The 12,276-nt window shown below is 36.3% G+C and overlaps 1 protein-coding gene and 1 long non-coding RNA gene across 4 annotated transcripts in view; one reads left to right on the forward strand and one right to left on the reverse strand.

The window, feature by feature from the left end:
- The window catches only part of LOC106061829 (collagen alpha-1(XII) chain-like), a 12,514-nt gene extending 8,001 nt beyond the window's left edge, over positions 1-4,513 (reverse strand). The window contains exons 1-3 of one of the 3 annotated variants that reach the window (XM_056004169.1): positions 4,439-4,513; positions 2,693-2,774; positions 593-822 (exon numbers count right to left, since the gene is read on the reverse strand). In XM_056004169.1, coding sequence (XP_055860144.1) covers positions 593-822; positions 2,693-2,753 — 291 coding nt within the window. In that variant the 5' untranslated portion in view covers positions 2,754-2,774; positions 4,439-4,513. Of the gene's footprint in view, positions 1-592; positions 823-2,692; positions 2,775-3,323; positions 3,583-4,438 lie in introns of those variants that run through there. The other 2 variants (XM_056004168.1, XM_056004170.1) reach the window with 2 other exon arrangements.
- Positions 3,443-6,523, forward strand: LOC129921699 (uncharacterized). The gene is made up of 3 exons (XR_008773683.1): positions 3,443-3,528; positions 4,468-4,669; positions 6,150-6,523. It is a non-coding gene; the product is annotated as an uncharacterized LOC129921699 (long non-coding RNA).
- Positions 6,524-12,276: the final 5,753 nt, after the last annotated feature.

Below are 12,276 nucleotides of genomic sequence, written 5' to 3' on the forward strand. Positions count from 1 at the left end.
AATATTTGTGCGGGTCTTAGGGACTGTAGTCTGTAGGAAGATTCTAAATCCAAATCTCCGTATCCTTTCGACCAAATCTAACATGGGTAAGAGCCGATTAGAAAGCTAGCCGGAGCTTACAGCACTTTGTGCTATTTTCCTGCAGATTTAGATGACCCAACAGGTGCGTGAAGAGGAATGTGGCAAATATTGTGTGAAACCTTTTTAAAATCTTTTTTTTTATAGGTTTTAGCGTAATTTTCTTCCCACTAGTAGCTAGCCCGAAATCAGATGCATACATATTGTGGCAAAGTCTGCCGCTCCAGAATCGGCTTAATTAGCCACACCAGATTCTGCCCCTTCTCAAGACGAAAACAAAAACCAGTGACTCATCTGGGCGCATTCATTGCCTTCCGAGACAAAAAGGAGCCATGTATTCTGCTCACTAAAATGCCTTCATATACGATAGTGCATTTGGCACCCACTGGGCCCAGATCCTGACAAAAAATAGTGCCAGTCAGCCGAGAATTCGATTGATAAGGAGGCTTCTGTAAAAAGTATTAAAGCAAATATTGTTACCATCTAGACTTTCAAGTTGATATGAGCTACTTACTTTGCTTAAAGAATCGTTGTCCAAGTAGTCTTTCAAGTCAAACTTTTTGGTTGGATTTGTGTCAAATATCAGAGCGCCAAAACGAACTTCAGTTGGACTGACACTAAAAGCCCCAGTTACATTGGCTACGAAGTTCTTCTGAACCTCAAAGTTTTTGTACCCGATGGAGGACGAGGCGTCCATTACAACTAAAATGTCTCCAAGTTTGATATCGCAGGTTCTAATGACACCTGTAAAAATATTAAGGAAACGGATTATTTTTTTTAAATGTGATTTCATAGTAAGTATTTTAATTTTAGCTTTAAAGATCAGCGCCAACTTGCTTTATGAGACATGAAAGAGCGCCCTAGATAGAAGTTTTCTTCCAAACAAGATCTGGCCTTCGTATCTCATACAAAGGCCATAGGTAGCCTACACATTTGAGACCAAAATGACAGGCGTAGACGGCAGAAAGAAAATTTAAACCGACCACCGGCAGACGACGTTAATGTCTGCTCTGGATGTTGCAAAATGTATAGATCACAGCTAGGACCTCGAAAAAAAAAGGGAAGAGGTTTTATAATAATGATGACCATGATAAAAATCAGATATAAAATTACTAGTCTATTAGCATACGAGGTATCAATTTAGTATGGATCAATAAATCAGTTCTAGTCTTCGTCTTAGTATTTAGTCATTTAATACTTAGTGATTAACTCTTTCTCTCCTAACTGACGATACCAACGTTGATTTCACCAGAATGTGGTAAATAATTACGGAGAGAATGAGTTAAATTAATATAATGCTACTACATAGCCAATTTAAGATGTATATTTATTGCATTATATTCTTAACTTCAAAAAGTAATAGCGAGTCTAAAAGATGAAATGGAAAGAGTGTAAGTGTTAAAACGTATAGTTGCGGGAGGTGATGGAGCAATGCAAATCTCTCATATTAAAGTTTTCTATCTATCAATAGATCAAATGAAGGGAGGGTCATATTGTATAAACACTTTTAAAGAGAGATCATATAGATATGGTACGTATTTACGGTCTACACGACTGAAAGTTTAAATCATACTTCTTCCTCGTTCTCATGTTGGAGCGTTCAGTTGACTAGGTCAATACATGAGATGAACTGTTGGTGCGTTCAGATGACTAGGTCAATACATGAGATGAACTGTTGGTGCGTTCAGATGACAAGACCAATACATGAGATGAACTGTTGGTGCGTTCAGATGACTAGACCAATACATGAGATGAACTGTTGGTGCGTTCAGATGACTAGACCTATACATGAGATGAACTGTTGGAGCTTTCAGGTGACTAGACCAAAAGAAGAGAAGAACTGTTGGAGCGTTCAGGTGACTAGACCAATACATGAGATAAGAACTGTTGGAGCGTTCAGGTGACTAGACCAATACATGAGATAAGAACTGTTGGAGCGTTCAGGTGACTAGACCAATACATGAGATGAACTGTTGGTGCGTTCAGATGACTAGACCAATACATGAGATGAACTGTTGGTGCGTTCAGATGACTAGACCAATACATGAGATGAACTGTTGGTGCGTTCAGATGACTAGACCTATACATGAGATGAACTGTTGGAGCGTTCAGGTGACTAGACCAATACATGAGATGAACTGTTGGTGCGTTCAGATGACTAGACCAATACATGAGATGAACTGTTGGTGCGTTCAGATGAGTAGACCTATACATGAGATGAACTGTTGGAGCGTTCAGGTGACTAGACCAAAAGAAGAGAAGAACTGTTGGAGCGTTCAGGTGACTAGACCAAAAGAAGAGAAGAACTGTTGAAGCATTCAGATGACTAGACCAATATATGAGATGAACTATTGGAGCGTTCAGACTAGACGAATATATGAGATGAACTGTGCTGTGGTTTGAATCATAAGTTTGAGGACCTTATTTTGAAGGTCTAAGGGAAGTTTAAACAGACATGTTAAATAAGGAAACACAAACGGGCAACTGTAACATCAAACTGTTAGATCTAGATCTACTCAAACAGTCTATTCGTTGTTGGAATATCTAAATCTCTGACATAGAAATATTAATAATGTTTAATTAATAATTAACCGCATAACTTTAAACTACTTACCCGCTTCAATAAATGACGCCATGGATAAGAGTGATAACGCAATGGCCACTAGCTGAAACATTGTGATAGTCAGCTCGTATTTCTGTTTCCAGACAAAAGGGTACACTATTAGTACACATTTTATGTATAGTTGTTCAACTTACAACAGAACACACATCTTTAAACATTTCAGCTAAATAGAATTTACCCCGTACACCCACTGCTATGGAAGTAGTGCTTTCACGTTTGCTAAATTGCTAGTTGTTATGGTGTGTGTGTGTGTGTTTCATTGTTGACGGTGAGAAGAAGTTAGCGATTGGTTGATGGCTACGCAGTGTGAATGATGCAAGATAAGCGTAACTGTCCTAAGCTATCTTAGACGACTTCAGAATGCCAAAGTGAAAAGACGTGTTTTTGTAGTGAAATAGATTTTATTTAAAATACCATTTTACTTTATTATTTAAGTCTCCTACAAATATGTCATTTCATCTCATGCTGAATTTGTCTATATTGTTATAAAAGTTTTATTTAGTTGTTGTTGTTTTCACAAAAAAGTTATTCAAGTTCAAGTTTTATAAGTTAGAATTGTATATTAATTTTATATAAGTTTATATTAAGTTTATAATACGCCGACAGCGGGTTAGTTATCTACCAGCAGTTTGGTGCTACAAGTCAACGACCTTCCTCAACACTAATTGTATTCTCTTAGAGTGTCAAGATTTAATTCACTCCAGACAGACCTTATGTTCTCAAAAAAAAAAAAAACAGCATAATCAACACTCTGTATGGTAATGTGGAGCAGCCGAGAAGAACAGCACGCTACTTCCAAAGGCCACAGACTGCAAAAGAGCCTCCAGGTAAGCTAAGGTGGCTAAATGAAGATGAGGAATATATAGTAATAGGTGCGTTAAGTAACAAGAACTTTTCGTTGATCAAGGCTTATAAACTGAATGAGAGTATTGGCTGGAGCACATGTGCACATCGACCACAGTATCCAGTCGAGTGTGAACGAAATGTCACGACTAGCCACGCCTACAAATGAGCACAGGTGAACAATATGGCGACATTTAATCTTAATTTAATGCATTATATTTCATTTTAAATGAGTTTTTTTTAATGTACATTTAAACAAAAAAGACTTTATTTATAAAGAACTGTTCTACCCACCCTCTTTAGACCATACGGTCCAAAGGGCAGAGGATGGAAAGGTCATCTATTTCTGTGGTGTCATTGGGTGAGCCCAACCACCCTTACTTTTTTCCAACTAAATTTAGGTGCCCATTAGAGCTGGGTGGACTCAAGGGCGCCCTAAAGATCCCGAAGTTAAAAATCCTTGTGTTCAACAGGATTCAAACCCGGAACCCTCCTGTTCAAAAGCCAGTCTATAAAGCTCGATGTCTGTTTACACTTTTAGCTGGGTCTTGACTCCTTCTCTCATGAAATGTCCGTGTTTCCGCGAATCTGCTTGAAAGTATCAAATGTTAAGGCAACTTTTTCTGGTCTACGGTCAATCCTGTATCATAACAATATCTGTTGTGTGATTCTCTGCAGGCGAGATACATGCTATCAAGATGTCTTTCTATTCCAAAATCTCGGCCAAAAATAGTCACTTTTACAAGACAAGCAGTATCAATAAAACCGTTTCCTCTTGACCCCAAGTCCTTCGCCAAACTACGTAATGATAGCTTCTGTCTTTTTCATCAAAGTACTACGCGTTAGTGAAAAGTTATAATAGTTATCTCATCTAGTTATAAGTACTTTACTCACTCTTTTAGAATCTACCTTGTTCCACAGAGGCTACAGACTAAGCACTATCTCCAGGCTTTTTTATAGTAGAAGGATCTGGATGAACAGAATAGCAACCAACTTAAAAGTATTCTAGCCTGGTGACAGCTTGTCCGTCCCATGCCGAGACCATCTTTTCGAGCCGCCTGCTTGGCGCGGTTACCTAGAATCATTGGCGGATTTAGGTGGTGGCTACAGAGGCGATGACTCAAGGTAGAAAACAAGAAAAAAAAATAAAAATACTTAAAAAAAAAAACAAAGCTTATATTAAGGATACTTTTATTAATTATTTAGAATCAGTCATGTAATTAAATTTGTAAAGATCAAGACTAACAATAAAAAGCATAAATAAAAAAAAAAGGGAACGACCTGAACTCGAACTTTTGAGCTAAAACTTCTCAAGTTTCTCAAGCTAATGCGGTAACCAACTTTACTACAGAGAGTTTATGAACATGGAGGATTGTATAGATATCTATTGTTATCTACTCACGTCTGGCTTCACTAAGCCTGAGACGGCAGCCTAATATAAAGGAAACTTATTCAGCTTATATCACCACTTCAGTCAAGTACTATTTCATTTTCTTGTTAGAGATGCCAAGCTAAGTAATTTATTACCAATAGTTTAATTAACAAATTTTTATTGATTCGGTTGATGTCAGGTAAAAGAAAAAGAAAGAAGGGGAGATGATGTAAAGGTCTGTGGCCTACGGTTAACAAGGATGATATGTGGCCAGCACAACGACCAACCGCCTTTACTTTCCCCAACTAATTAGAGTTGGGTGGACTCAGAGGTGCCCGAAGATACCGAAATTTAAAATCCAAGTCTTCACTAGGATTTGAACCCCAGACCCCGGTTCGGAAGCAAAGCTCTTTACCACCGCGCCTCCTAGGTAAAAAGACATAATTGTGCGAAATTTCAGCTTGATCCGAGATTGGGTGTCGGAGAAATAATGTGTACATACTTTTGGCCAGACAGACAGACAGACAGAGATAGTGAGCTGATATAAGCTTTGGATATTTTGTTTTTCAAATTAAAGTTATTTGCGTTTTCTTTTGTCCAATCTTTCGATTAGGTCTACTTATTACACTTATCTGACTGTGTATAGATGCATGTTCTGTTCTGAAAAGAATGATGGTTTGAATAAGATGAATAATCTATACTATAAATTAGAAAGTAATGCGTATGTATGTATACATGTATGTTTGGAATAGAAATAAAAAACGCTTGACCAATCTTGATAAAACTTGGCAGAAATGTTTCTTGGGTACTAACTTAGACCGTAGTGTATATATTGTAGGCCTAAAACAAACTTAAGACCCTCAAAAAAAAAAGTTGACCGACTCTATTAAAGATATAGTATTATATGGATCTAGGCTTTGTTTACAATGTTGACATGAGAAAAGATCGAAAGGATTTAGATCTAGATCTACTTTTAAGAACTACACTTTGCACATATAGTTTTTTACTATGACACATGAAAATGCAAACTATAGTCTATTGATTTATTTATTTTATTAAAATTAACCTTCAAATGTGTGTTTCAAAAGCTGTACAACAAAATGGACTAATACTTTAAAAGAACACAAACAATTTTTTATAGAATAAATGTTAGACGGCCCCCCCCCAATGTTTAAATCTGCATTTTATGTTATCCGTTATTGATATTATTATTATTTTTTTTTTTTTTTTTAGTTAGAACATGAAAAGAACAAAAGAGAGAACATAGAGAAAAAGAGAGAAAAAGACAGAAAAAAAGACAGAGTTAAGAAAGGGTGATAAAGAGAAAAGATAAAGAGAACTATAAAAGACAAAAGACAAGTTGAAGAGAACTAATCAATGCACAGAGGCACAGACAGAAAAAAAAAGACAGACACAACTAACATAGAATTAAAGAAAAAAGTAACAGTACCGAAAGAAAGAACTAATAGAGAGAATGGAAAGAAAGAACTAACAGAGAGAACTAATAGAGAGAATAGAAAGAGAGAACTAACAGAGAGAATAGAAAGAAAGAACTAGCAGAGAGAAAATAGAGAACTAACAGAGAGAATAGAAAGAGAGAAATAACAGAGAGAATAGAAAGAAAGAACTAACAGAGAGAATAGAAAGAGAGAACTAACAGAGAGAATAGAAAGAGAGAACTAACAGAGAGAATAGAAAGAGAGAACTAACAGAGAGAATAGAAAGAGAGAACTAACAGAGAGAAAGGAAAGAAAGAACTAGCAGAGAGAAAACAGAGAACTAACAGAGAGATGGACATAACTGGGAATAAAAACCAAGATAAAAGACAGAGAGAACAGAGAAACTAGACAGATACAACAAAAACGAAAGAAAACAAAGAAAACAGACACAGACATTAGAACCTATCTGTATGTAAACAAGAGAGCGAAAACTGAAACGTTTCTACTGAGCCTAATTCTGAGAGAGAATTCAGAATTTTCGCACTGTCTATAATTTGACCTTGTTGCGCTAATTTTTTTTAAATTAGAAAAACGTGGCCGGGGTGGTGGGGGAACTGAAAAAAAAAAGAAAGGGTAAGGGTTTAACAGAGTCGACATAAATTCTAGACAACTCCTCATCATTAACGAATTGGCGATTTTGTGACTTCTGCTCACTTATTTCTGAGCCAGTCAAGTGTTAGAAAAAGAATTTAGCCGAATAGCGATTGATTAACTAATTGACATAACTGTCTTCTAAGATAAATCGTCTGGTTGGGGCGGAGTCCAGCAGTAAAAGGTGTCATTATTAATGAGCTTTTAACATTTAAACGTGACGGACGGACAGAAAAACACAAAAAATATTATCGCTTTTCCACTTATGAAGGCCTCTAAAATGAATACAAAATTAAAACGTGGACAAATATGCCCGGACAAGATTGTAACATAAACCCAGTAGCTGGTATGGAGAGACCTAGAAACAGCTTGTGAGGAAGATTGATAACATTTTAATTAATTGTCTTCTTTTTTTAAGTAATGAGGTACTGGATTGTTTAATGCAATTTCAAGTGACCTAAATAAACATTTGATATGATATTCTACCTTTTTTTCTGCATTGTGTGAATTGAACAAAAATAGCCGAAATAGACTTAGTATAACAGCATTTTGTCTTCGACATTCAGTCTTGTAATAAGTCGTTTATCTGCTTCTATGTTTGGACGGCATTAAAAAACTTTGTTTTATGAATCTTTTCTTTTTTGGCTTACTTCTTAAAAAAAAAAGTCTAATAAATACACAATTAATTTTTTTATGTTATGTTTTATTAAACTTATGATTTATCTTATGATCCATTGGCTTATCAGTGGTACATGAAAGCTTGCGATATTTCTTATACACTTAAGTGACTGAAGAGCTCATTTGATCGTTTAGGGGATACGCCCATGTGTCATTCATTCACGTCTGGAATTTAGAGCGTGTTTATTTCAATAGATTTCTGGTTAGCCATTGTCTAATTTCGCAGAGGCGTAACCAGGCTCAGTACTACTTTGTGCGGTTATCTCATGATAACACCCACCCCCTCCTCCAAAGTAAGATTCCCATAAAAACTATGGCTGGTTTTTGCTTTTATTAAACTACAATATAGTAAGCTAATTGTCTACATTCGTTAGTTGTTACACGACTGAAAAAAATAGATACATTTTTCTCTATTTTATAAAATTATATAATATTGTTGTTTATGACATTTTATCAAAAGTTATCAGTTGTATTAAAATGTAATTTCAACACATTTACTGAACATGTTTTCTTTAGTTGACTTTCACATTTATATCCTAAGGTTTTATAAGACGAATGAAACAACGCAACATTTTGTTTTACAATACATCAAAAGGGCAAGTGAAACAAAATAATACAGCAGTGTTTCCCAAAGTGGGGTACGGGTAGGATTACATAACACAGGATTGGGGCAGTTCGCGAATGAGCTTGAAAAACTATTTCCCTGATTTAAACAAATAGTATTGAATTGATCACATTTACAAAGGTTTTTCGCATACAGACGAAAAACAATTGTTGGAATTAGCTTCAGACGCAGTCGCGTTTGTCCCAATAACGATCTTAAAAAATTCTTTAAAAACTTATTAATTATTAGTAAGTGGGTATATAAAGTATCCCTTTCAGAACTTACAGATGATGTCATTAGTTTCTGTGGCTGCTTTTAACGAGGGTGTCATGTTGCCAGCACAACGAACAACCGCCTTTACTTGTCCCTAATTAATGTAAGCTACCCATTTAGCAGGAGGGACTCAGTGGCGCCATAAATATTCCGAAAGATCTTTATCAGGATTCGAACCCGGGGCCTCTAACTTCGGATGCCAAGCGCTTTACAACTCAATTACCACTTAAGTTTGTAAAGTTTCCTTCACATAATGCCATGGATGCGAAAGAACAGTTCAAGCCTGAATTAAAAGGTTGATAGAAATTCTTGGAAGTCCGAGTGGTATGTAAATTGTGAATAACTTATTAAATATTGCCCTGGTTTTTTAGTTTTTCAAGATCAACTTGTGCAGCCTATAGATGTGCCTTCCCAGACTTGGCATTTCTGTTAAATTTTCCTCTTGTGGTATAATTATCATATAAGCGAGTAATTTTGAAACGGACATCTACATTTTTTTTTCATTGTTTGCTGAAATAAATCTTATTGGTACAAATGCATCAAATATATCTGCTACTTCAAGCCAAAGTTGAAGGTCAGCTTAAAAACTATCAATGTACACAGCATTGACCTCTTTTAGTCTAGAATAGGAAGAATGCAATTTTTCTCCTTTTTTTTTTTTTCTTACTTCTTTTGTTTCTGTCAGTTAAATGACCAGCAAGTTATTAAACTAAACTACTACTAAAGGACAGATGATGTAAAGGTCATCTGATTCTGTGGCCTAAGGTTAACGAGGGTGTCATGTGGCCAGGGGAGGAAACAATGAGCTTTCTGTAAATGTTTCCGTGGTCGCTTTTTAAATACATTACTAAAACTTGTATGTCTTGAATTCGAACTCAAGGGAACTAATTCAACTTAAAGCACCACATCGAACTGGTAAATTGTTTTAATTTATTCTCGTATTGTCAGGTACATGAAATAATTGTTAAAAACGTTTGACTCTTCATCACAAAAGTTACACAGACTTAAGGATAGGTGAAGGCCTATTTAAACAACACAAATCAAATTGGAAAGTGCCTTAAGGTGTATTTCATGTATCCACTAGTGCTTATTGTTTCAAAACCAAGTCTGTATTTACTAGGATATATTTTTTTTTTAAAAGAGGGTTTTATGCTTTTGCACCACCAGCCCCACCATCTACTGACGCCACTGTAATCTTAAAGTGTATACCATGTATCCACTAGTGCTTATTGTTTCAAAACCAAGTCTGTATTTACTAGGATATATATTTTTTTTTAAAAGAGGTTTTATGCTTTTGCACCACCAGCCCCACCATCTACTGACGCCACTGTAATCTTAAAGTGTATACCATGTAACCACTAGTGCTTATTGTTTCAAAACCAAGTCTGTATTTACTAGGATATATTTTTTTTTAAAAGAGGTTTTATGCTTTTGCACCACCAGCCCTACAATCTACTGACGCCACTGCAATCTTGTAATACATTTTTGCATTTTTCAAACTCCTGTAGCAGTCAAAACTTTACAACAGAGATGGCAGTACGTAACCGATTGGTAACAAGTTACTGATACCTAGTCGTGGAGGCATTTGTCAGCAACAGTATCATCTGTAACTGACTAAGCATTTAAGGTGTGTCTTTTTACAGGCTCGCTTGATGGTGGGAAGAATAAGGTCCTCCTTCAAAGACATCTCCAATGAGCTTGAAGACGGCTGACAGATGAGAAGTCGGATCCTTGTTTTGAAAAGCCGATTTAACTCTATACCTGTGTAGTTGCCGTCACTAGTTGGGTCCTATAGCATTATTGTCTACGTTTTCGCTGCATTTGGTTTGGGGTGGGGGGCGCGACACGATGGGATATGTTGTTTTTTTTCCAGTCAGAAGTGATATGAAGTGTGCATATGTATATGTTCACAAAGTGACGGGGAAAAATTAGCGATTGGTTGGTCGCTAGGCAGTGAGGATGATGAAATGACAATAGCGTCTGGCGTAATGCAAATGTAAAGTGGCAGACTACCCCGAGATTTGAACAAGTAAAGACGTACTTTTTTATATATTAGTACTACTACATTTAATATATTTCAACTCAATTTGAAGTAGTCTATATTGTAATAAAAGTTGTATTTGGTTTGGGTTATTCAAGTTATTTCAGGCTCCAGAATTTAATTAAAAATGTAAAACGATACATCGGTTTAGTTGGTCTAGTAATAATGGGTGTCATTCTATAAGTCTTTGAGATATCACACGTAGGAACCGCACAGATTATATTCCCAGCCATGTTATGTCGACACTTTTTCTTTCTCTTATAGATTACAGACGTTACTTCAAAATAAGTAGGTAATTAGGTCCTACGCATTTCATGTGGCAATGTAGTCAGACGTGTTAATCAGTGATTTAAACCCAATCTATTCTTTAATGGCACTAGAGAAGAAAGAGCACTACTACGAATTCGTCCTAGTTTAGGAAATAAGAAATGTGACTCTATCTTTGTGTCTTTCTGAGTATCTAGTTAGATAAATTTATTTAGAGACACTGTCTCTGGTGGCTATAATGTTGTAATAATAGCTGAGGAATTGACACAAGAAACGTGGTGGGCATAGCTTAGAGTGGAAAAACCCATTATTTATCGTGGGAAAACTAAAGCGGGTCAGCGGTCAATTTAATTCTGAATCAAAGAATGGAAATAGCCATTATTCATTGTGGGAAAACTAGAGCTGGTCAGAGGTCAATTTAATTCTGATTAAAAGAGTAATTAAATAGTGAAAAAACTGTCAAGAGACCAATCCAGGGGGCTCATCTTTTCATTGTTCATAGTGCAGCAAGGCACGCATGAGCTTTGTATAACGTGACCAAATGGCGCTTATCATCCAATCGTCTATACGGACAAAGTATCCCATGATACATGATGAGGATGAGGGTGATGACATACAAATACAAAAATAAGCGAGAGAGAGAGAGAGAGAGAGGAGACAGAAACGGGTTTGCGGGGGGGGGAAGATTGTATGAGGTAGTAGCAGAGAGAGAAATCGATTAAAAGAGAAAGAAGAGAAATGCAAGAAAAGAGAAGTGCGAAGAGGTGAGGAGAGAATGGAGAGAATAAGAAAGAGAAAGGAGAGAGAGAGGGAGAAAGAATGACAGAAAGAGAAAGGAACAGATAGACGGAAAGAAAAAGAGAGAGAGAACAATTGACATAGAAAGTAACAGAGAGAAGACGACAGATGTAGTCTTGACAATCTGATATTTCACTTTCTCAGTTGACACAATGTTCTCTCAGTATCTTGGATACTGACCATTATAGTTGTATAACCTATTTAAACTATTTTACAACAAACACGATAATTTTAAGTCATAACAGGTCTGATTAAAGGTGTTTGTTTTTGGAGTCGACCAATTCACACAAATTTCTTTTTATTTCTAGAGGCAGAAAGCATTTTCCTTAATTCTTGTATTTTTGTATAAATGTTTCATATATTTTTTTCTAAATTGGTTATATATAGCGCATCTGCCATTGCGTATAACATGCTCAGTGCGCTATGATCAGATATCTTTTGTGGACCATTAAAATGGTGGGTTTCTGGGGGAAGGTTTTCGTGCTACCTTAGGGGCTCAGCAAACAACACTCTGGTGATTTTGGGACTCGAACCTAGCTAGTCAGCCAAGACGTAGTCGAGCGGTTTCGGCCGTTCAGCCACACATCCCACTATTGACCATGTCTGTCG

This window comes from Biomphalaria glabrata, chromosome 11, assembly GCF_947242115.1.
Source record: "Biomphalaria glabrata chromosome 11, xgBioGlab47.1, whole genome shotgun sequence".
Classification (NCBI taxonomy): Eukaryota; Metazoa; Mollusca; class Gastropoda; family Planorbidae; genus Biomphalaria; species Biomphalaria glabrata.